The 26,166-nt window shown below is 42.5% G+C and overlaps 1 protein-coding gene across 2 annotated transcripts in view; it reads right to left on the bottom strand.

Moving 5' to 3' along the window:
• The window catches only part of cdh11 (cadherin 11, type 2, OB-cadherin (osteoblast)), a 104,339-nt gene that overhangs the window by 28,072 nt on the left and 50,101 nt on the right, over positions 1–26,166 (bottom strand). For both annotated transcript variants that reach the window (XM_071911717.2, XM_071911716.2), the window contains exons 3-6: positions 7,781–8,211; positions 6,069–6,208; positions 4,498–4,792; positions 2,252–2,371 (exon numbers count right to left, since the gene is read on the bottom strand). In XM_071911717.2, the coding sequence (XP_071767818.2) occupies positions 2,252–2,371; positions 4,498–4,792; positions 6,069–6,208; positions 7,781–7,931 (706 nt within the window). In that variant the 5' untranslated portion in view covers positions 7,932–8,211. The remainder of the gene's footprint in view (positions 1–2,251; positions 2,372–4,497; positions 4,793–6,068; positions 6,209–7,780; positions 8,212–26,166) is intronic.

The raw sequence follows: 26,166 nt of genomic DNA, 5'->3' as shown, positions 1-26,166 counted from the left end.
AGTGACTCATTTTGTGTTTGTTGCTGCAGCCTTTCAGCCTTTTCAGAGTCTTAGAAAGTTGCTCTGGGCGTGTCCTGACGCTCTGTGACGCTTGTTGTCTGCCTGTTCGTTTAAGTCAATGCTACGAAAGTGTTAAAACAAACTTAACGCTTTGTATTACAGCTCCCTCATGTCCACAGTACAACTATCATGAAATGTACGGTGCTCTTTAAGTTACATAGAAACTACTCAAAGAAAAAGAGAATATGGGTAGTGGTCTTCTATAATTTGTGACAAGATGTGACACACACATACACGCTCTCTCTCTCTCACACACACACACACACACACACATACACACACAAACACACACACACACATGCAAACTGACACTTGTCATCCCCATCACCAACTCTGCCAGTAACAGACTAATTATCACTCACAGGTTGTCATGGTGGCAAATCAGCTCACAACACCTAAGGCTACTACTGTGTGTTCATGTGTGTGTTTATACATGTGTATGTATGTTTGCATATATGTATGTGTGTGTGCATGTGTGTGCACGTGACCCATGTATGTATGTATGCACACATGTATGTATGTATGTATACGTGTAAGTGGGTCTGTGTTTATGTATGCATGAGTGTGTGTGTGTGTATGTGTATGCATGTATATTTGGTTGTATGTATCTGTGCTTTTATGTATGTCACTGTGTATATCTATTCATTACAAAATGCTATATATCAATTTTGGGAAAATTCTGCTGCCTGAAATGTATGAGTTTATTCAAATTAATTCAAAAACACAGATGATTCTGTCTCTAAAAACATTTACTATTTTGAAAGCAAAGGCCTTAAGATGACTCATAACTTTACTTCCATATCCATAATGTGCTTAACATCCAGGCCTTTGTCTAAGAGTAGGAAGTTATGTTTTCGGTGCCGTTTGTTTGTTTGTTTGTTTGTTTGTTTGTTTGTCTGTTTGTTTGTCTGTTAGCAGGATTACGGAAAAATTACTGGCCCGATTTTCATGAAACGTCGTGGAAGGGTGTAGCATGGGCCAAGGAAGAACCCATAAAATTTTGGAGCGGATCCGGATCCAATTCACGAACAAGCAGTAATAGCACGAACCTTGGCGGAGGTCTGCGCTCTCCGAGTGCCCTTCTAGTTTATTTATTTACTTAAATGGCGGATATCCCATTTTGGAACAAAAAAGCATCATCACTCATCATTCATATATATTTGAACTCTAGTTAAACATGTGTGAAGTCTTCTTTTTCTCCATTTCAAGCTCCAGTAATCTTTTCTTTCTGTTTAATTCATCACCCGCCTCTCTCTTTCCATCCCTCTCTTTCTTTCTCTGCATGTCTAGCTGCCGCGACAGGGAGTTGAGGCTTTCTACTGTCATATTATGCCAAGTGTGTGTGTGTGTGTGTGTGTGTGTGTGTGTGTGTGTGTGTGTGTGACAGCATGAAAAGCTGATAATCTCCAAACCAATTAGAAATGTGAGCTATGGATTTGAGCCAGTCAAATACCCAACACTGGTTTGATTAGCCAGATTTACTCTGCCCAAATCTCTCGCTCCCCCTCTCACGCTCTCTCTGCCCTAACCGCTCTCTTTCCATCAACTCTCTCTTTCTTTCTAACCCAATTTCTCTCTCTTTCCCTACCCTAACCTCGTCTCTTTCTGTTCCTCCTCGCTCTTTCTATCCCAACATATCGCCTTCTCTGCCCTAACCTCTCTCCTTACATCCGAATCTCTATTCTTTTTTACCCAAATATTAGGTCTGGGCTCTGCAGAGACTAGGGCTGCCTGTCCTGTGGGAACCTCTCTGTACAGAAGTGGTTTATTTTTCTCACTCTTTTCAGTAGGAAGGACATGTGTGTGTTACATGATCCCTACACCACTGAGTTCTTAGCATGCTTTTAGCGCTCAGAGTGGCAGTGGGTAAAAATATAAAAAACACTTTTAGCAAAAAAGAAACAGGTTTTAAATATTCCCTAAGCAACAGGAGGCCTGACCAGCACTTTCCATAAGTATATGTTTAGTGCTGCTAGCTAAAGTGCCTGGTGGTCAGAGGGGATAAGGCCTATGTAGTATAGTGTTACGATGCACAATTATGGCTAAAAACATAGTCCCGATTCACGAGTGTTGATGATTTGTGGAACAAAATTACTATATTATACTTTTTGCATCTTTCAACTACAGCGGGTGGTCTGTATACAGTTGCAGTGTAGATGGCTTAAGCGTAAGGTTCGGTTTTTAGTCTTACCTGTCTGTGGCTCCACAGAGAAGTATGGTTGTCCTTGCAGTATGCTGTACACCAGTCTGGCACTGTTGCCGTAGGTGGGGTCATCGGCATCTGTGGCTGTCACCTGCATCACTGACGTACCTGTAAGACACACACACACGCACACACACACACAAACAAAGTTAGGAGATGACTTTTCCTGGGGGCATTGGTCCAAGAATGGTTTGAGAAGCAAGCTGGTCACAGGACGTTTGTTTATTCACATGCTGCACTGGCTGGTTGGTGGAAAGTGAATAAGTAGCACTCTGCCTTCCCTCAAACACTACAATCAAACTGCTCTCGAGTGAGGCTGCTCTCTCTAGTGTTATTTATCTACATTTCGTCAGTGCAATCTCCGATTTTGGTGATTTTCATGTTTAAATTGAAGGATGACATGAGAAACCCTTTCAAAACCCACTCAAACTGAAAAACACATGGTTGTCAAGTTTATTTGGCTGTTCATCTTTGTTCCTAAAAAGTTGACATTTTGGAAATTTAAGGTTTTCACCCGACAACAGTGATTTACTTCCAGTGCAAGCCTCTTTAACTGAGCTTGACACAGCTGAGCTCAGCAAATAGGCCAAATAAATGAAATACGCAGAAGTGTGAAATGTATTCTATTAACTTTTAAACTATTAAATTGTTTAAATTTCCTTGTTGATGCAGCAACTTTGCACCATCCTTCTCCATTCTACCCTCGATAGAAAGTTTGGCCGTTTTTGATTCCTATGGCAGCCATGTTAGCTCCACCATCTCACTCTATATAAAAACCCATGGGATATCATTCCTGTAATCAAGTTTCATTCAGCCCTGGTCTCACTGTGGCAGCCATCTTAAGTGTACCAGCTAAATTACCATTCAAGAATGTTAATTTGAAGGGGATTGCCCTCTCTATCTGCTCTAATTCTGAGCTCCTTGAGGGAACCTGGCCCCGGTTTGTCAGATTACAGCTCTTCCATCTGCTCCAGTTCTGTGGTCGAGGCTGATGGCGCTGTCATGGCAACCGACAGCCCCTCCCAGCCAGACTTCCTGTATTCAGGTTTCAGCTCTTAGAGAGGATGGCTGCAAAAAGCCTGAACAGAACTCATTCACAAGTCCTTTCAGAAGTTCTTTCTTTGAAAGTCCAGTCCATTCAGAGAAGGGATTTCTCTGGCTTTCAGAGGTTCAGGCGGAAACACTGCCAGTGTGGTTCGTTTCAGGTCATCTCCTCCAAGATCACATAATATTTTGAAAGAAAATCTATCAAGACCCATTCAGACGCCCTAAGCAAGGATACACTAAGAAGATACTATCTGTTACTAGCCCATGCCAAGGTACTGCTACATTTTTGTACTGCTACATTTTTGTACTTTTTGTACTAATAAAATACTTTTATTTTTTATTTCCTTTTAGAAAAAAAGGGAAAAAATGGGGGGTTGGGGGGGTATGAGCTGAATATGTCAGCTAATAGCCCTGTCTGGGCAACGGCATCCACCTCTGTGTCACACTTCCTGTGTTCAGGTTTCGGTGTTAATTAATAATGTATGAAACAGGCTGTTTAGCAGACCAACACACTGACGATGGACCTGGTCCTTGACTTCATTAACAAATGTCACTCAACATGGGACAGAGAGCTTTTCCATAGTAAAGAGATGAGATGGTGGATTTTCTCTGGATTATTGCTGTTATCAAATTGAATCAGACTGAGTGTGAAAATTAATCTACTGGCTAGTTTTGCAGATATACCTTAGGTAAAGCCAGGAGTAGGCCTTAGTCTGGACAAACTAAAATAAAACATTTAAGAAGCTTTCATGAACAAATTTCAAAAGCTCAAATTTGTTTTAGTTAATTCTGGCCTTTGGAGTCTTCAATTCAGATAATGAATGACTGATCAGACACGGATATGGAAAGTTTCCTCAAAATTTAAGTGGACTTTGATATGTGTTTTTGTGTGTGGAAATTGGGTGTGAGATAAAAGCCAAACATCTCAGAAGATATACACAGCATAACGAAAATGCTGTGAAAGTCAGTAATGTGCCTTGAATGTGCTTTTATTAAGATCAAAACAAATCAAAATGCCAAGCTGACTGAATGCCAAATGCATTTACACTGCCAGTAGCCAATAACATTTCAGGCACTTCGGCATAGTGCAGTCCAATTTAAAAAGTCCACACTGAACCTAAGCCTTTACAAGCAGCTCCAAACCCAGCCTCCCCTCCCGTTTTCTCAACTCTTCTTTTCCTACTCACCAACGTTGGACATCTCGGGCACCCTGGCGTAGTACGGCCCGTGTAGGAACTCGGGAGGATTATCGTTGATGTCCTGAACTTTGACGATGAACTCTGACGGCGGCTCCAGGGGTTTGTTAGTGTCTCTGTCCACGGCCTGGGCTGTGAGAGTGTACTGGGCCTGCTCCTCGCGGTCCAGGGTTTTGGTGGCGTGGATGTTGCCCGTCTTATCATCGATAACGAAGATCGTTCCTGCGCCTTCGCCAGACAGGATGTACTTGATGTTGCCGTTGCCTGAGTCTACGTCTGAGTGGAGCTGAATGGAGGAGGAGGGAGTAAGTAGAGAGTAAGACAGGTAGACAGACAGAGGAAAGCAACATATAGAAAGACAGGATGTGTTTGGTGCTGCTGACGCCTGGATCTCGGTTGGTGTCGAGCTTAAAGTCCCCAGGAAATGAACTCCCAGTCCCAGAAGTAAAGGTGCTGTTTCAGGGGGTCTTTAAAGAGAAAGGGAGTCGGGTAGATAGGTAGGGAGTGAGAGAGACAGGTTGGTAGGCAGGCAAGACTGGTGGCAAGGCTTGGCTGCTTGATAGACATGACTTGATGTTGCTATTTCCCCAAGTCTACAAGTCAGCGGTGTTGCAGACAGGCTGGTAGTCGGGCTGACAGCGAGACAAGCCAAGCAATAATAAGTAAGAGATTTAAAACATTGTTGTCATCAAAAAAAAACTGTAGAATATCCAACATTCAGTTAAACTCTTGTTCTTCTTTTACAACCCCTCAGCTATGAAATATGATGTATTGTAAACATCATTTGCTGTTTGTCATGAAAGGCGCTGCCCGGCGTGAGTAATGCTGTTGTTTGTGGATGAGCACCACCAATCATCTTCACCCTTCAGTGTGGAAATGACCTCTCTCTCTCTCTCTATGTCTGTCTCTCTCTCCTTAATGAATGAGGGAAGTAAATTTAGATCCCAATTGGTACTAGTCCTGTCTGTCATCCTGTTTGCCCTCACCGTGACAGGCTTTGGAGGGAAATGTTCTTATTAATTAAGCAGCAAGTCAAATTCCAAGCTGTTGTTCAGGTAGCTTCTGTTTGACTCAAGGAGAGGTGGAGAGGTAAGGAGAGAAGAGAAGAGAAGAGGAGAGGAGGGGAGAGGAGAGGAGAGGAAGAGAGCAGAAGAGGAGAGGAGAAGAGAAGAGGAGAGGACAGGAGAGGGGAGAAGAGAAGAGAAGAAAAGAGGAGAGGAGAGGGGAGAAGAGAAGAAAAGAGAAGAGAAGAGGAGAGGAAGAGAGCAGAAGAGAAGTGAAGAGGAGAGAAGAGAAGAGAGCAGAAGAGAAGAGGAGAGGACAGGAGAGGGGAGACGAGACGAGAAGAGAAGAGGAGAGGAGAGGAAGAGAGCAGAAGAGAAGTGAAGAGGAGAGAAGAGAAGAGAGCAGAAGACAAGAGAAGAGAAGAGAAGAGGAGAGGACAGGAGAGGGGAGAAGAGAAGAAAAGAGAAGATTAGAGAAGAGAAGAGAAGTGAAGAGAAGAGAAGAATTTGATAGAACATACATTTGTATAATAGAAGAGGATATTTGATTCTACTCACCCTGCCCACTAGAACCGGGTCAGGTCCGGTGTACTCCTCAATGACAAAGAACTGGTTCCAGACCCATCCTCGTTTGGACCGGTGGAGAACCTGTCCTTCCTTCCCTGTCCTCTCTCTGTGTCTGTGCAGCGACAGGTGACCTACGAGTTCAAAACAAACATATATTCATATATTTCTCCCTGTCTGTGAAGGTGATCGATGACCTAGAAGAGTTTTTAGATCCTTAGAAGCAAATCCAGAAGGATGTTTTATCACTAAAGCTGCAGTTTCTGCGTACATTTTTCGACTGACTGAATTCAAAGGTGGGCGGGGAAGCAGGAACCAGCTTTTGACCGGTGGGTCGCCAGTTCAAATCCCAGCTGGGAAAATGTGGGTGGGGGATGTGAACGACACACGCCTCAACGACTATTTTTGAGGTGCCCCTTAGCAAGACATTTGACCCCCATTTGTGCCAGTGGAGCTGCTCCGTGGCCAACAGTAGAAGGCTGTGGGTGTACTGGGCAGCTCCCAGGTGTGAACATCTGTAACTGAATGAAGCACTGAAGCATCTGATCATCCGTCTGGAGATGGTCAGAGAGATATTTGACCACATTAACAAGAAAATGTGAATGCAATGTGTCTACAATTCACAAATAGGAGCTCCTTAAAAAGAAATAAACTTAGTAACATACTTGTCAAAAATGGACTGTCAGGACGCTCAAATACAAAATAACTCATAGTCAGGATGGGGAACAAGTGAGATGAGTTTTTTTACTGTCAGTTGTAAAAGATGTAAATTTTATGCAAGGAAGTGATGTGCGTGACAATCTGTGTTTTGGCGAGGAAAAGAGAAATCAGATTTCAAAGTGTGTATGAGAGATGAATTTTAATGCCAGGTGTAAATACAATCCAGCGACATTAGAGCTAGACACAGTCTGGGGTAACACTTTATTTGGATAGTCCAATGTTGATACTCAGGTGACAAAAAGTAGGTGTCAACAAAGTGTCATTTGCCTATTTGATGCATCTCCACAGACTATGTAACTCTAACCCTTCAGCTTCCCTAACCCCAATCCTAACCCTGACCCCATTTCTAACCCTAAACCCCACCCCAGCCTGAACCTTTTTCTAAACCTAACCCCAACCCTAATATTAACTCTAGCCCAGACATTCAATATCTATTTGATTACTTTTCACACAATTATGAGTATCACTTGAAACCCAATCCGAATACATGACATGTTAAAGTCGAGATGAAACGGCATTTCGAGAGTATCTAACTTCCGTATCGTGACGTATTTCCGAGTGAAACAGGAAAGACAGGCGGGACATAACGTTTGGAGGAATTTGATTTGAACGTTGAAAAGTGGGCGTGTCATAACACCCGAAAACACACCGAAGTACCATGCTGCTGCTAGCTAGCTAACTAATGAATCTTAGCTCTGTGCGCTAAAAGTTGAAGATTGACTGATGGGTGGATGTCATGATATTATTGGTTGAAATTGGTTGAGTCATGCTTACGTAAGCACACGGCATATTTTGTTTTACAGGAAGAAAACATGATTGAATTTTGATATAAGAATACAAGAATTCATGTATTTTTTTTGGCATATATTGTTAAATAGGTGCACAATATGACCGGGGATGTGATCTAAAAGGGTTAAAAAGGCATTTTTCATTTCATCTCGACTTTAATGCTAGGTGTAAAGGGAGCCTTGTTGCCATTCCCATACCTGGATGTCTGTGTCTGTGGCCCCTTCGGTCCAAGGGAGCGCTGCCGCTCCAGGCCCCTGCTGCGACGCTACAGAGTGCAGAAACACCCACCAACACCAGGAAGGCCCTCAGCAGGCCGAGCCCCTCCCGCTTCATGATCAGCATCACCATCCTGCCCAACCTGAGCAACCGTGCACTTCACTCTGCCCCCTGCTTCCTGGTTCCTCTCAGTGGAGCTCCGCCCCCCACTGAGGTGATATCCTGTTTTTGCTAGCGAAACGTCGTTGACTGACTTCCGGGTTCGTTAGCTGAGACGGGGCCTGTTGCCGCGGATACTCATCACCGACTTCCTCTTCACTGCCTTTCTTCTCCTCCTCCTCGTTTCTTCTTCGTCTGTGTTATCCCTCTCTCTCGCTGTTCGTTCACGCCTTCTCTCCTCCAATCAGAGAGCCTGAAACAGAGGAGCGGAGAAAGAAGCGTGGTTAATGATAGAGAACAATAACAACCGCGACACTCATATAGCACTTTTTAAAAACAATGTCAGAACTTTACAGTCAAGAAAATAAAAACATAACCAGGTAAACATAGATTGATCGTTACGAAAATGAGGAGCGTAACACCGACAATAACAACATAAACAGTTTTGTAATTATTCTTTCCTGTCTGCACATGGAAAATGATGTTCAGTGACTTCTGTCTGACTTCTTAAATGGTTGTCGTGTTGATTAGGACACTTCACTAATTACCCAGAAAGAGAGCTGTTTGTAAACTCGTTAGCTTTAATTCAATTAGGCACAGACTGACTCAGTGTGGGAGGCACAGCTCATGCACGCCACCATGTCATTGTGTTGGACTGCACACTTACAGCCCTTTCAAATCCACTGAGAGTAATGTGTCGCAAAAAATGTGAAAGCATGAAAGTAAAGATTGTCACATATGCTCCTTTAGGGAGTTTAAACTTCAGAAAAAATATTTGATTGCAATGTTTTTTTTTTTGTTTTTCCATATAAAGTTGACGGGCAGTGTTTACGCTGTCAGAGATCAAAACAACTTTTATTTAATAGAGGACCAAGCAGAAAGTCATATGATACCAATTTGTGTGTGTGTGCATGCGTGTGTGTTTGTATGTGTGAATACATGAGTGTGTATGTCAACAATGGTACAGTCACAGAACACTTCAAGTTGATTTTTCGTTTTTAATTTAAAATCATCATTGGAATTAAAGCCCTTTAAAGAGGAGTATATGGTCATATGCTACACAGCACACTGGACACTGTAGTGGTGATGAATCGGGCGTCACCCCCACTACAGTGAATGAATCGGCACGGTGCCCAAATAGTTACAGAGACCGTCCCACAACCCAAAAGGTCACAACTTCGATCCCTGCAAAAGCCAATGTGTCCATCAACAGTGGAGTCCTGTCGAAGTGTCCTTGAGCAAGAAACTGCTTACTCGTTACCTGCTTACTCATAAATCACTCCGGATGAGTGTCAATCAAATGCCTTAAAGGTAATTGTAAATGAAAAAATCTTGGCACAGATAAGCATGTTGTAAAACAGATTAGACAATTGATGCCGGTCTATGCTGTTTCTATGAGAGGGATCAAGGTAGGAGGCAAATGAAGCCAAGATCCAGTGTATAGAAGACTTCCAGGAGACGTTAACGCCCTCTGGCGGCCATATTGGAGGTCTACAGCTCTTGGGCAACAGTGGCTGTGAAGAGCCGGTTGCATTTCTAAATGTATAAGTTGACTGTTTCAATAGAGTTGAACAGCCGTGCATAATTCCCGCGCTGTTTTTGATTGGGAACGGATCATTTCACCACTGATCTAATCGATGTGCTCAGATTATGTAAGTTTGTTAGCTAGCATATTAGTTAGCAGTGGCTAGTAATTGCATGTTAACGTTTATATCGGTTGCTTGGCAAAATTAACCTTTTGGCTAGTTAGCTAGCTAACAACACTAAAAAACAGTTGTTTAGGTTAGTTGCTCTGACTTGGAGTGCTTTGGACAGCAAGTTTACCTTATCACACTATTCAGTTTTACCTATAATGTCACTGAATTCACCTGCACCCACACCACAACTATCTTTGTCAAATATCTGTTTTTCTAGCTCAGTTGTTATATGGTTAGCTACGTCTGCACAGCCAATTCTTCAGTGAACCTCCACGATGGCACCAGATGTGATTGATAGGAGATTTGTGATGCAATGCAAAGCCTCTATGCTGTCTTCCACATACAGTGTCTCTCTACAGGGCTGGGGATCAAAACAATTCCAAATTGACAACAAAAGGATAGCAACAGAACCGTTAATGGTATTCCCAAATCAATAACAACATACAAGAATCAAAAGCAGTATCTGTGAGTCAATAATTGTTTTGCACAAAACGCTTTACAACAACAACAAAATCATTCTTCTAGCTACAGCCAGCTACCCAACATGGGGGCGGAGTGAACTGTCTGGGTCTTTGTAAAATGTCTTGTTGCTACAGAGAGGCTGGCTGCCAATGAACGGTCTGACCATGAAGAGATTTCAGCCTCTTATTCTGCTCTTTCTTTTTATTTACCTCACTCTATCTCTTTTCTCTACCTCTGTCTCTACTCTCCCTCTCCCCTTCTGTCTCTGCGTGGACCATGTGTATGAATGCATGTTACGTATGAAAATGTGTGCGTGCGTGCGTGTGTGCGTGCATGTGTGTGTGTGGGTGGGTTCCTTATTATATTCAACAGCTCAGTAGATGAGAAAATTCCCTCAGGGCTCATTGGCTCCTGCTGACCACATGACCAGCCAACCAGGAAGTGTTGACAGCTAATCCCATACTGGCTCATCATCTGGCTAATTATCCTGGAGTGTTATGATGGGTGAGTGTGTGTGTGTGTGTGTGTGTGTGTGTGTGTGTGTGTGTGTGTGTGTGTGTGTGTGCGTGCGTCCATGCACACCTGTCTATCTATCTGCATAAGCCTCAAAGTTCAAAGCTATTTAGACCGGTACATCAAGATGACTGCTTCCATTCTGTAACTGGAATGACATCGAGAGAGAAAGTGAAGGATTGAAGAGAAGTGAAGACAAAAGAAGAGAGGAGAGAAAAGAAGAGAAGCAAAGCGAAGTGACGTGAAGAGAAGAGAAGCTTGTGTAATTTGTTCCTTCTCAAACTATCCAAAAGTGTAAAGACTAAAACTTGACTTCAAAAGCAAAAAAGTGACACTCTTTAGTTGTGTTGAGCTGATATTGTGCCACCGAAAATCTTTCCCTTTTCCTTCCTAGTGTCAAATTCAAGTAAAAAAAAATAAAAAAAATGGAGAATTTAATAATTGGCTAAAACTTTATAACAAGTAAACAACAACAAAAAAAGAGAGCCAAAAGAGAGAGCTAGAGAATATCTATTCCTGGAACCACGAGTTGTCACTTACGTGTCAAATCATTTGAGAATTTGAAAACTAATTTAGCCAAAACTTCTAAGAAGTCTTAAAAACAAAAACAAAACAAGTACAGACCCCGGCGTGCACTCGTTGTGCACGGAGCTGACACCTGCTATGCAGAATCTATTCGCGGACTCTCAGACTGTCACTTACATGTCAAATTAAGTGTCAGCTTTATTTAACAAGTAAAAATAAAGCAAGTGCAAAATATATTGCTTTCACCAATATCCCGGTATCCTGCTAGTGGTAATCTATTCTTTGTCTCAAAACCTGTCACCTATGTGTCAAATCAAAGATATAAAAATTAAAAAAAACCTAGATTGATAGGAGATAGAAATACGGAGCGCAGCGGCAGCTCAGAAATACTCAGTGTGACTGTAAATATGACAATGTGTGACTTGCTTGATGACAATGGAGCGACCCCACTGTCAAAATCAAATAAAACAACTCTTACACTGTGATTTCCTCGAACACAAGATGGGGAAAAAACACTGATTAAATTTTCAATCCACCTTGTTTCCTCTGCTAGATTCAAAGGAAAAACATTTGACGAGTTTTGATGTCTTTCTTTGTCAAAAGCTTCACATCATTATCGACTATTTGCCTTTACGGAGTCGGGGTTCCAGGTTAATTCTTACTTTCTTTCTATGTGCCTACTCCTCTTTTTTTTTTTTTTCTTTTCTGTCATCGCTGATGATGGAGAGAGCTACACACACACAGAGGCAGAGAGATAGAGAGAGAGAGAGAGATGGCAGCGGAGAAACAGACAGAGATAATGACTCCCCAGGGCCAGGATGCCTTTTGGCCAGACCACTTCCTCTGTCTGAATACATGACTCAAGTGTCACATTAGAATAGTGAATAGCATAGATGTGTGTGTGTTTCTGTGTGTGTGTGTGTGCGCGCGTGCACCAGTCCCTTGGGCTTGAAGTGATGTCGTGAATCCATGAGTCAAGTGTTGGACTAGACTAGTGTGATTCATTGGCTAACATTAGAGGGTAGCTAGACAGATGTGTGTGTGTGTGTGTGTCATGCAGAGGTCAGTGCAGAGGAGTTACAAAGAAACATACAGCGCAGAGTAATGGCCAACATCCCCTCGCTAACTGACCAATCACAACGCATATGTGTGTGTGAGTAAGACTGTTCATTCGTGTTTGTCTGAATTTGTCTCTGAGAATATGTGTATAAGTGTATGAATGGTTGTGTGTAGTTTGAGTGTATGTGACGGTTTGTGTGTGTGACTGTGTGAGTGTATGTGGGTGTCTGACTGTGTGTGTGTGTGCACATTATGGATTACAATTAAAGTTATGCGTCATCTTACAATGCTGCATCAGTCAATATCTCAGAAAAAGACAGCTATTCTTTCCTCAAGGACAAAACTATTTTTAAGGAAAGGTCCTTAACGATTACACTGACTTTTTGTAAGTTTGGCCCATAGGTCTCCTTACCCAATATGTGACGAGAGGATTGGCATCTAAATCATCTGTCTCTACATAGATAGCTCTGTCCAGTGTGCATGCTAACACTTTAGCATACAGTATGCTCAGTAATCGCAGGCCACGAGCATTATCCAAAGTATAATGACAGATCTTTTATAATCCAAAGTTGGTATTGGTTTTTATTCTATGTCCTGTAGATTTATAACTTCTGAAAACAAAATCTCAACCTTCATCATTAGTGAAGTCCATTACGAATCAACAGCACGGAAAACTTTAGCTTTCTGGCTAACTTTGCTCACTTCTGTGTAAACAATAGAAGTTACTCTCTTGCAGGAAAAGAGATCTTCTGCCATTGAAAGCGATTTTTTTTCCCGTTTTTTTTTGTCTAATTTTGTGTCAATTTTACCATTCCTTTAAACAAGACAGGCAGGTTTAGAGCTAGTACAAGTTCTCACTTTTAGGATAATGCTTGTCGCCTATGATTATTAAACATGCTGCATGCTAAAGTGTTAGCATGTGCACTGGACAGAGCGATCTACTGGACTCACAGAGATGATTTTGGTGCCAATCCTATTGGCTAAGGTGACCAAACTTCCAAAAAGTCAGTAGTCCTTTAAGACTTTTTTTCTTGAGGAAAGAATATCTGTCTTTTTCTGAGATATTGACTGATGAATTCAATAAGTGAAATATCTCCAAAGTGGATTTATAGCATTTCAGAATGAAACCCTTCATATCTACCTTCGGCAAAAACAAATAATGGTTTAAAAAATTGGAACCAGTAATGTAATCTCCTTCATCACTCTTGTCTTCCTATACCATTTTGCTTTGCCTCCAAAATCCATAGAATATGGACTGCATATTCTGATGAGCAAACAGTCATTTTCGTATTTCGTGTTTAACTGAGAATCTGGGGCTGGAGCGAGAGATTGTTTGAGTAGTTAAATAGAAGTCGGGTGGAAAACGCATGTCTTCCTCCCTCTCTCTGGATCTGTCCCTCGCTGTGCCTCTTCAGCCAGAGGAGCTGTAATGGCTGCCCAGCTGCAATGTCAGTGATAATCTCCACAACCCAAACAAAACACATAGCAGCATTTTACCAGCTGTGAATGAATGGACAGTTTCTCTCTCTCTCTCTCTCTCTCTCTCTCTCTCTCTCCCTATCTTGGTCTCTATCAGCCTGTCTGTCTCTCTGTATCTTTCTATATTTCTCTTAGGGCTGCACTATTCTAATCATGTATAATCGCATGTTGTGAATTTGGTGTTTGCAATTAAAAACGATAATTAAAGTCGTAATCTTTGTTTCTTTTTTTTTTTTAATCTTTGTTGCTAAGTGTTCATTGCTGTGGTGATTTTGTACTTCACTTCTCAGAGTTCACCTGTCAATCAAACGGCGTGGGCGGGACTATGACGTCTTTTTCCTTGGATTTTCTGTTGATGCCGTTTGAGTTTCTGTAGGTGGCGGTCTTGTCTTTGTCTGTTCGGCCATGGTGGCTATCGCTGCTCATGCTAACTACCCAGTTCTTCTTCTGTTTACTTGTATTCCAAACAAACCGCTGTTGCTGCTGCTGGAAATGTACAACACATCACTTCCGGTGCGGCTTTTTTCCCAGGAAAGAAGAACAGTAAATGGAAAATCTTTCACGAAATGGGAATAGGTTGAATCACTATTATGTTATATTATTCAGCAATAGAGTGCGGCAAAACTTACTTTAATAATAATTCATAATCATTCAATACTGCCATATAAGTCGGCAATACTGAAACATTTCACTTCAAACGTAAGATGCAGCTGAAAATAGTCAAGATGTAAGTCAAAAGTGCAATAAAAAATGTTGCTCAACTTGTAGAGACTAATAATCACGACTAACAATCTTGTCTTTGCAGTATTTCCCAAAATAATAGGTATCATTGTACCGCCATTATCTGCCTCTCTCTCTGTCTTTGTATCTGTCTCCATCTTGGACGCTGTCTCCCTCTATCTCTCTGTTGGGAGCCTTAACTCCAACACTTGACCATTAAACAACAGTGAGGAGTGTCTGCTCTCTCTCTCTCTCTCTCTCTCTCTCTCTCTCTCCCTCTCTCCGTATATCTCTCTCAGTACTCCCTCCATCTGCGTCTCTCTCTCTCTGGACCTCGTCTGTATTTCTCGCTCTCCCTGGCGAGCCTCACCTCCAACATCGACCATTAAACTGACATCAGAAGCTGCCTGGAAACTGCACAGAGAAGAAGAAAAGAGACTCTTGACTCTCCTGCTCTGTTTCTCCCTCCGCTCCAACTGTCTCTCCTGCCCTCTTCCCATCTATCCTTCCCGCCCTCTCTCTTTCTCTCTTTCTCTCTCTAGGGGTCAGTTGTAATAAAGGTGATTCATTCATGTAAGGATGTGATATATTTATCCCCGTCTGCCTTGGCACGCTGCGTTTTATCTTTGTATGTGTGTGTGTGGGGGTATCTGTGTGAGGTGTGCATTCATACTTTTTTTCATTTCATTCAGTTCATTACTTTTCCTTCTATCTTCACATATTGTCAATGACGTGTGAACAAACAATGGTTTCACCTTGTGTGCACAATATATGGAAGAAGAAGAGGTATCTTTATTATTGATGGTCACTGTGCTGCATTGTTTCCTTTGTCTTTCAAATGTGGATTTGGTCCAACCATCCAGTCATTAAAACTGTGGCTGTAATCAGCCTAAAAGTAATGTGCACAGCAGACTTTCATTGTTCGTAAGTGTTGATTTTTCGGTGACAATTATTTGGAGTTGAAAAGTGTTGATTGGAGAGTTGTTTGTCGAGTCTGAGGCGAGTCTTCAAAATTATTTAAAAAAAGTGGGTGTGAACTCATATAAAACTGGCATGGGTGTTGATTTTTAACACTGACGATTTTGCAGTAAACACATTGATTGCAGAGGTAAAACATATCACGGCTGACATCACTTCTAATTCAGTTTCTACAGTTCAAAAGCTGGAAAACCTTCTGCCGTGTAAACTTCGAGAGTGGATGTTCCATTAGTATTAGAAAATGAAATGCAGCTGCTGTTTCTGCTCTGAATTGACCACACTGAAAAATCAACTGTCCCCGAGCCGTGGAACTGAAGGATTATGGGGGAATGAAGCCACTGATATGAACAGGAAATAGATGCAGCCTGTGTTGTTTGCTCCTATAGCGAAGCCTGAAGCCGATGTTCGTCACTCCTTCTGTTTTCTCGCAGCCGTTGTATCATAGATTGTTCCTGCCACATTGGCGCCATTTTGGATATGCTGGTCAAGAACTGCTCCACCAACTCCACCAATCAGAGGAAAGTATGAACCTGAAAGTCAATCAGCTGAACTTGGGCCAAGATGGACGCCCCGATAGGATCAAATCTACACATTATTGCCAAATAAAAAAAGACAACCAATGTGATAAACTCACTAATTTCAGCTTTTACTGGCATTAGATTTGTATTTGTGTGTGATAAGTCTGGCCACTACTGTCTACTACAGTTTTCCGTCAAAACTTTGTATCATCACTTTTAGACATTATTCAAACTCAGGCTAAGTGAGGCCCTTTCTGTTCTAAGCCAGTCTAACAAACATACTTATCCAGATCGATTTACAATGAGTGAGTCGGACAAGGACGCTCAGACGGGACACGCGGCCACAAACGCACAAAGACTGGCCGCTGCCGGGACCGAACCTGTAACCTTTCGCTTACGCGGCAGTTCGTCTAACCGCTAGCCCCCTCTACAACCCTACACCCCATTTGAACCAGATGTGATATTTCTTTTTCCGTGTTTGTGCTGGGATGAAAAAGGGGGTCGTGTGAGGTTTAAAATGAGATTTTCCGTTTGCTGCGGAAATCCACTCTTACTCTCCAAAACAAATCCCCCAGCTCCTCTGGTGAAGATGCAAAGCTGTGGGACTGTGAGGGGATTTTTTCGTAACGTCGGGTTCCTTCGAGCTACATGTTCTGCAAGGGGAGAGATTTGATAAGACAAAGGACAGAAGAAAGGAATCCACATGAGAGACAGAGAGAGAGAGAGAAAGATACAGAGCAGCAGAGACCAACAGAAAGACAGACAGACAGTTCTCTTTCCATCCAACTGTCAAGCGAACTTTACAATTTTTTTTTTTAAATGCTGCAAAAATTCAACTGAGAATTAGGTGTGTTTCCATCAGCTTGGTTGAAGCGAATAAATCCTGACTGAATCATTCATTGGGCCGATCAAACGTTTGCCTATTTCCATCGCTATTTATTGCATGATCTTTGTATAAAAGACAAAAAAAAGTCACGCAACCGTAAAAGCTTTTTTGCGATACTGAGGAAATTTGACGGAATTTTTCCTGTCAGCTTTTCTAATTCGAAACATCATAATTTGCATGAATTAACAGTTGAATGGAAACCGGTAGGAAACAGAAGAGCGAGAGACAGAGAGGCAGAAGACAGACAGAAAAACGAAAGACAGAAAGACACAAAGACAGACGGAGAGTGTATTAAAGCACACTTTGGGTGTCTAGTTTCGGTGGCCGGCTCTTTGCGGTCTGTTAAAAGCTTAAAAACAGAGCGGTGCTGAAAACAGAAACCCGACGTTTAGCTCACACCACGAAACCTGACGCTTAATCGCCTTTCAATTAGAGGAACTAATAGGCCTGCGTGTGCATGAGTGTGTGTGGTGAAGCAATGACAAAGAAAGAGCTGCTAAGCTTTCTCAGCATTGTAGAAAATAAGTATTAATGAGAGGCTTGCAACACCCACACACACACACATACACACACACGCACGCACACACACACTTTCTCCCCAGACAGATTGGCAAAGTTGCTGCAAAGTTAGACCAAGTGTGTTTGTTTTCGCATGTGTGTTATGTGTGTGTTATCATTACTTTGTTAGTGTGTGTGTGTGCGTGTCTATTAATGTGTTTGCCTGTGTCTGTATATGTGTGTTTGTGTGTGTGTGGGTGGGTGTGTGTGTGTGTGTAGAGGTTGCTGATTCCTGTTAAGCCATTAGTGAAATTCAAGTGCTAATTACCACCCACAAGACCCCGCGTCTGCTGTTTTCACACATCACACACACACACACACACACACACACACACACACACACACACACTATCATCTCCAATCAAACTCACTTTAACATCATTACTACCCTTTTAAACTAATAGGAATTATGTACCGATGTTCCACAACTGTTTAATATCCAGAACAATGAAATCTACATAACGCTTTTCCGCACACCGTTTGTTTGTGTAATCCTTGATGCAAGAGGCCCGTGCTAAAAATACAAACAGTCTTTATTATGCAGATTGCTTTTATGGCATTTCTGCTTTGTCAGACAGTTAAGAGCAAGAGAGAGAAAGAGAGAGAGAGAGAGACAGGCATGATGGGAAAGAGAGAGGGAAAGACATGAAGAGCGCATTGTAAAACGCATTGAGTTTCCCTTTATATGGGCAGAGCAAGGCATTAACCAGGGTTGGGGGTTCCATTCCCTCTGCAGCTCTATGGTACTACAAGAGTTATATTATGTTATGTTATGTTATGTTAGTTTGAAGAATGCCTAATAAACAAGGCTCATAATGAAAACAATGTGCTGACAACACACATAATCTTACATTTGTTGCATTCAACTAACTAGCGCCTAATTAGCTCTGCCATTGTTCTACTTGGGGTGACTAATTCCGCGGCACACATAGAGCCAAATTACTCCGTTAAAAGTCATTTATTTCATAAGAACAAATTCAGTTTACATGTTTATTTTGAGCGCAGTTTTGTTTTGTTCATTCTGATTAGGGTCCTCAATTACCGAGAATCAGACAAACAAACAACTGCAGAAACGACTGTAAATTATGTGCAATCAAAACAAATGTCGCTGCTAATGAGAGCGAGATGGCTTAAAAATCATTTGGCAACCATGTTTTGTGCCTTTTAATAGCGTTTAGGCCCAAGATTATTCCATTTTCTTTGACGGTTGACTATGGCCCACATCTTTATAGACAGCTGCCTCCTAATTTGATGTCATGCAGTCCTCCCGGCGCATCCCACAATGCAACTTGCAACCAGTATTCCCCATATGGCGAGAGTGGATGTTGACTTTGAATGGTTATTTGAAGCTTAAGCGCCGATCCATAATTCATTTGGTCAAATAAATATTCACACAGCTGCTCGAAGAGTCTGACTGACTCAAACATGGAAAAAAAAAACATTTTCGGCAACTTGTAGAAGTCATCATAACTGAAAATAAAGGTCTGTTCCATTTCAGCATTCACAAAAATTAATTTTGCTGACATGCTGTCCGGCCTTGTACCGAAAGCTCAGACAATAAATCTGGGCGGGACAAGCATGTTTTCAGTCCAGTGAAACTGAATGAAAACATAAACAAACACCAGTAATGGGGTGAGCATGCCACTCTGCACTTCCTGATTAGGACTTTAAATACACAGTGAAAACCTCTGGGGTGAAAACAAGTGGATGATCAGATCAGTCAGTCACCAGCTTTAATGCACACTTTAATGCATTTTTTCCCTTCCAAATGAGCGGCCCAAATAGACAGTAAAACAACAGACGAGCTGATGAGATGCAGTTAAGCTCGCAGCAAAACAATACAGCTCTAATTAGCCTGTTGACCGCTGAAGACTGTTGGTTTGCCTGGGAATGCCCTCTTTATGGGTCTTAACTCTGTGACTATTAGGCCTTTCACTGCTGACAACTGGGAAGCTGAACTCGACATTAGAGATGCCGGCGCTTAATTACGACGAGCGCGATACTGTAATCTTCCAAATGCCTGATGCCCGAAATTAAATGTGTTAAAATTTTTAGAAAAGAGCCACTGAGTTGTGTAAAGGCCTTCCACTAATGACTATGTTAGAATTGGCTTTTTATTTACTTATATGGACACCTTATAAAAGTGGTGTTGGAGGGTATCCTTAATTAACTGTCACTGTAATTCCTCCCTCCCTCCCTCCCTCCCTCCCTCGCCCCTGCTTTCCTCTTATTTCTCCCTCTTTATTTCTCCCATCTCTCTCTCCCTCTCTCTGTTTTTCTGTCACAGTCCAATAGGAGCTGTAGTAGCAATTATGTCCTTGCATTAAAGTGTTACAGTGTCAGTGTAATTGCTGCAGAACTGTTTAATAATATACTAAGGCATGGAAATGAATCGGGATAATCACACGGGTCTGCAGAACATCACGGGTTCAACTTTGTTCCAGTCTTGCTTTTTTCTTTTTTTATCTCCCACTTATAGAAACTGGCTCATGACCCTGGACACAGACAAACTTTTGCTTCGGCTGCTTTGTAAAATGTCCAAAATTCATGTCTGGCAATGGGAAAATCAATCAATCATTCAATCAATAAGCCAATCTCCCCTTTTCTGTGTATACACATTCACACACACACATTAACTGCAGATTAAAAAGCAATTCAGTAAAGGAAATGATTGATTGAAGACATCTGCAGTAGTTCAGAGTTCACAGTCACACACACACACACACACACACACACACACACACACACACACTGTCACAAGGCTGTCATGAGGCTATTAGGTTATTACTCCTTTTGCCTGAGAAAGAGAGAGAAAGTGAGAAGGAAAGAAGAAAGGTAGATGCTGCACAATCATAAAGGAATAGACACCAGAAACACACACACACACACACACACACACACACATAGACACACATAGACTCACGCACCTACACACACACGCACACACACACACTGTCACAAGGCTGTCATGAGGCTATTAGGTTATTACACCAGGTTATAGACACCAGAAACACACACACACACACACACACACACACACATAGACACACGCACACACACACACACACACACACACACACAATTCCAGGAATGGGAATAGGGGAGGAAAGAAAAGGTTGAGGAATTTAGGAGTTAGCATGGAAAAGAAAGCAAAAACCTGAGACTACTCCCTCTCTCTCTCTCTCTCTCTGTCTGTATTTGTGTGTGTGTGTGTCTGTATGTGTGTGTGTGTGTGTGTGTGTGTGTGTGTGAGTGAGTGAGTGAATGTATGCGTATCTAAGCATGCACGCACGCACATTTGTGTCTGTTCACGCTTGCTTGCTTGTCCGCATATGTCTGTATGAGTGTGTTTGTGTGTGCGTGTGTGTGTGTGTGTGTGCGGTTTCAGTGTATAGCCCCTAAGGGAGGGACAGAAAGAGAGAGATGGTGGGGGGGGGGGGGGCAGGAAACAGTGGCGTCTGGAATTGATTTGAGGCTAAAGGAAAAATAAAATACTTGGGATTCTTAAAAGCATGTGGAGCAGGGACAAACGACCACAAAGAAACCAAGGAAGGGAGGTGAGAGAGAGAGAGAGAGAGAGAGAGAGAGAGATGGAGGAAAGCGGGGAACAAAACACCACGAAGAAAAAAAGAAAGGGGACTTTAAAAGAAGAAAGAAAATGGAGAGAAAGAAGTAATGGGGGAATGAAAGAGGGAATGAATGACCACCAAATGTGAAGAAGAAGAAGAAGGAGAGAGGGAAAGCGCAGCCACAAATATGGAGGAGTGGAATGAAGGGAGGATGAGGGAAAAGGGGAGAGGAGGGAGAGAAGGAGAGAGTAAGACAGGGCTTCACTTCAACACCTATTTCGCAGAACAGCTGGGGAACCGTTCATTTTCTGACCGGCTTTAACAGCAGAAGCAGCTTCGCCTGCTGCCGGCTGACATGATCTCCCACATGGAGGAGATATTTCTTGAGTCTGGACCAGCCAGACAAACCACTGACGATGCATTGCAAAATGTGAAAGAAAAACACGTACATAAATCAATAAATGTGTGTGTGTGTGTGTGTGCATCAATTGGGAAATAAAGCACTGTGTTTTCATCGTGAAGTGTCGACTTCTTGGAGCTGCAAGGACACTGATTGAATTGAAGCCATTTAAAAAAAGGTTTTGCTGCATTTGTTGCACACACACATGCACACACGCACACACACACACTCGCACACACACACACACACACACACACATTCTTCTTAAAACCCACAGGAGAAGCTAGAGTGGTAGAGGAAAGACATGATAAAATCCTGTGTGCGTGTGTGTGTGTGCGCGCGTGTGTGTGTATGTGCGTGTGTGTGTGTGTGTGTGGAGTGGGTGTCTATCGTCTGAGCTACAACAGATGTCTTCAATAAATCATTTTGTCTATTCCCTTATAGTCTACTAAATAGGTGTGTGTGTGTGTGTTTGTGTGAAGCTTCGGGAGGTCTATCAGTACCTGGAAACGATTATGTGTCTCTCTCTCTGTGTGTGTGTGTGTGTGTGTGTGTGTAAAGTTCCCCCGTCATTAATAAGCGATGTAAAGTTGAACCTGCAGCACTGTGTTTCTTTAAGCGAGTGGCTGCAGCACGCGGGCTCTGCGGCGGAGGAGCGGTGAAGGTGCCATTAACTGATCAGCGGGACGCTCGTTCATCTTATTAGCGAACCTCGTTAAATCGACCACAACAACGAGCGCCGTTCTGTTTTCTTGGCCCCCGCGCGCCGCACTCACCCAGCTGCCAAGCCGCCACAGAGAAGGAGAGAAAGAAAGAAAGAAAGAAAGAAAGAAAGAGGCAGGTAAAGAGAATTTATGTTTCCTTCGAGGCCGCGCAAGTAACACGAGGAAACAGACAGCGGCGCCCGATATTGACGGAGAAGCGGAAATAAAGAGATCAGCCGAAAATCGCGATGGCAGCGGAGAAAAAAAGCGAGGGAGCAGCGGAGAGGGAGATTTGTGTCCGGCTAGGTTAGCCATGTGTGTTCAGGCTTTAGCGAGCGCAGCAAGCCTGTTCCAACATGATGAATAGAGAATAAAAGATATTAGAATATGAGACAGAAAGAGAGAGAGAGAGAGAGAGAGAGAGAGAGAGAGATATCAAAGGGAGGCTGAGAGGATAGGAGGTGGAAATCCTCTTTTTTCTCATTCTTCCCCACAGAGGAATGAGAGAGTTAATCCTCAGGGGCTTACATTTTTTTTTTTTTTTCCTTTCTCTCTATCTCTCTGTATTTCTCTTTCTCTGCCTTCTGACGATCTCTCTCTCTCCTCCCCTCCCGATCTTGTTTTCCCCTCATCTCCCTTTCTGTTTTTCGACTCTCTCCGCTCTCGTTCTGCTGTTAACCATCATCATCCGTTTGCGTCTCTCCTCTTTTATCCCCCCCCGTGTCCTTGTCTTTTATTCCCCTCTCTCTCTCTCTCTCTCCATCTTCCCCTCTCCTTCCCTCTCTCCCTCCATCCCTCTGCTTCCTTGCAGGGTTTATGGGTTTATAATGCATGGTAATCTCGCTGCAAACACGTTTATCTGCTCATTCTTTCTCTTCCCTTCCCTCTCTTTTTTTTCTCCATCTCTTATTTTTATTTTTATTTTTTCTTGCTCAGTAGTGATATTGCTCTGAGCTGCGTGACGGTGCAGTGTTTGTGGGATATTTAGATTTGATTTGCGCATGCAGAACAGAGTGAAATGGTATAGGAAAGAAGAACAGAAGAGGACAGAAGAGAACAAAACAGAGCCGTGTATAAAAATGCAGAGCAGAAGAAGATAAAGAGGAACAGAACAGGGCAGGACAGAGCAGGACAGAACAGATAAAGGCCAAAGCGGAGCAGAGCAGAATAAAAATCAAATGCATCTAAGGCTTACACGCAGGAAGAAGAAAAAATCTCATCTGATCTTTAAAAATCTGATACTTAACCCCAGATGACCCACATTTGAAGGCATTTCCATGTTAAAGCAGCAATGAAAAGTTCTATCTATCTATCTATCCATCTATCTATCTATCTATCTGGTCTAATGGTTCGTCTATGTTTTAAAAAACGCTAAAAAGATCACATTTGGGTCACATAGACTGGGGTTTTCAGTTTTTTTCTACTTCTTGTGGAAATCTAGTGCAGGTGGCTTTGTGGCTGTGGGCTTGGTCGATCAAGCCTGTAATCTCATATTGAAGGATAACTCCATATCTTGGTTCCTTTTAGCCCCAAAAAGCAATTTGTCACCATTCTAAAATGCCATTTTCTCCCAATAGTAGATCCCTTAAGCTTTTGAATTAGACATTGTTACCTGACTTCATCGCTCAGTATTCCCAAAACACAGATGATTATATCATCTCAAATGTAGCTATTTTATAAGCAAACATCGTAAAGCTGCACTAGGCAAGATTTTAATGTAAAAATACACTTGTTTTATCAGCCTAGGTCACAAAATGGGGCTGTAATAGAGAGGAGTGTCCCATTGCCTCTAATTGAGCCCCCACAGATTCACCCTGTTTGCCCCAAATCAAATTCTGGTGTCGAGTGTGTAGCCTACACTTCTGCCTACAGGAAGTAACAAATTGAATCTTAAGAGTGAAATCCAGACTGTCTCCTAAACAGCAGTGAGCAGCGCTCCGTCCAGAGAAAGCTGGACTCACCAACGTTAGATCTTTTCCTCTCATCTCTTTGGTTTCCTTTGGTGATTCTCATATCAAGGACCCCTAATTTAGTCCACATTAGGGCCACAGACCCCCATTTGGCCAATTTTCTTTCGTCTCTGACCCACATCTGAGAATATTTTTATTGTTAAATATGATTTTGTCCAGAATTCCATGACTATCTGTATTGTAGGTAGAGAGATAACAGTGAAACTATGATCAAAACAGTCATTCTTCTACATTCTCTAATTGTGTTAACTTCTTGTAAATTAAATAATGGTGAAGTTTAACAATTCAACAGTTTGATTGGGGACCCCCGGAACCCCCTCAAGGACCCCTGGTGGTCCCCGGACCCCACATTGACCACATAAAGCATCACAGACCGGCTGGTTGGTAAACATGAGCGAGCTGTGTGCAGTTTACTGATTCCACCTTACATGATTTCTGGTTTATTGAAGTTCAAATATTTCAAGCAGTTTCCTCTCTCTTTTCAACATGCGAAATTGCCTGGTGCAGCTTTGAAATAGCAAAAAAGATTCCACTGACATTGAATGGCGAGGTTAATTTAATGCCACTCTTAGCTTTGTCAGGAGGAGGAGACGCGTTTTTCAAATTCTTCAATATCTTGTTATGGAATAAAACCCTGCAATTATTTCAGATGGGACCCATTTATGCTTCAATCCACACACGGTTTCAACACAGCAGAAAACCCCGCAGAAACGTTCACTAAGGGTTTCGTGTGCAGTAATAAATGATCTCAAGCTGAAAGAGTCTATCTCAGAATTGTGATATAATCGCTCAGAGTCGTTTTAGGCATTTAGCTGATGCTCTTATCCGGAGTTGCTAGCGGCTGAGTGCAACAGTAGATAAGCTTAAAACTCTTGGATTGCAAATATTTGAAAAAACAAAAGGAAGGAGTGCAAGCATCAAAGCCGCTGCGCCCAGACACCAGATGTGGCGATATATATATTCCTGTTACCCTGGAATGATCTGGTATAATGGAGAAGCACTCGGGTAAGAAAGAGCCAGCGAGAAAGGGCAGAAAAGTTTTTAATCCTTAAAGTTTCACATACAAGAAAAGCGTGAGAGGTTTTAGAATGGAGTCAAATTGCTTTTTGGTGCTGTATAGAAGAGAGTCTTTCAAACTTTTCAGCTGCTTATAACTGACCTCCTGTTACAGGAGTAAACACACACATTAATGAACTTTGACATCAATTTTTTATTTTTCCTTTTCAAGCTATTTTACTAAATTAATTATTAGAACAAGCTTAGAGGCTGCAAATATTCCTAATCTCTACCTAAAGGCATTTACACAGTATAAATACATGATAGAAATGTGTGTATTAGATATGTTTTTTTCAGATTAAATCAGTTTGTGACCCCCCAAAATCATGTCCCGTCCTCCTGTGGGGACCCAACACCCAGGTTGACTATCACTGCTAAGGAACCAAAGGTCTCTCCTCTTATCAGCACTGAAAAGTTTTTATTGCAGCATACACAAGCAAAAAGAGCCGTTTATTCACGATAGGTGCGACGTGGCGGCGCGGTGCGTCCAGGTGGCCTTGACGTGTTCTGTAATCCAATACAGAGTTATGACTCCACAGCCTGACCTGCGTGTCTGCGGGACGGAGGGGCAGTGGGACAGTCACAGAGCGCCGGGTGATGGATGAGGACGGGTGCAGCCGGGCCGCGGAAAGCACGCAAAACATCGGAAAATAAAACTTGTCCTGAACTATGTCCAGAAATGGAATTATGGGCAAACAAATCATAACAGAGCCGAAGAGGAGGGGGAGGGGTCAGACTAATCTCCCTGATTTGTGTGTGTGTGTGTGTGTGTGTGTGCGCGCTGTGGAAAGCCCAAGAAGCATGTTTTTGTTTTTTACCTGCCTGCTTCTGCCTCCTGACGTCTGAACTTCATCGTTAATTAGCTGCTATTAAACGTAAACTTTAGTTCAACTTAAACCTCCCTCTTCCCAGGCCTTGCTGCTTCCCTGTTTACTGTTCAAACGGACCAATCACGTGACGCGAGGGTGTGGCCAGCGAGGGCAAAATAACCTTGGATCAGTTTTAGCCGAACAAGGAGCTGAAGTGGGTTTTTTTGTGTGTGTTTGCCTGTTAACAAATACTTCCTCACAGGCTTCTGTTCAGCTACTTCCTGGCATCCCAAACTGTCGCTGGA

This window comes from Centroberyx gerrardi, chromosome 15 (assembly GCF_048128805.1).
Source record: "Centroberyx gerrardi isolate f3 chromosome 15, fCenGer3.hap1.cur.20231027, whole genome shotgun sequence".
Taxonomy (NCBI): domain Eukaryota; kingdom Metazoa; phylum Chordata; class Actinopteri; order Beryciformes; family Berycidae; genus Centroberyx; species Centroberyx gerrardi.
Note: the sequence above shows the minus strand (reverse complement) of the source record. Positions and strands in the feature narration are given on the sequence as shown.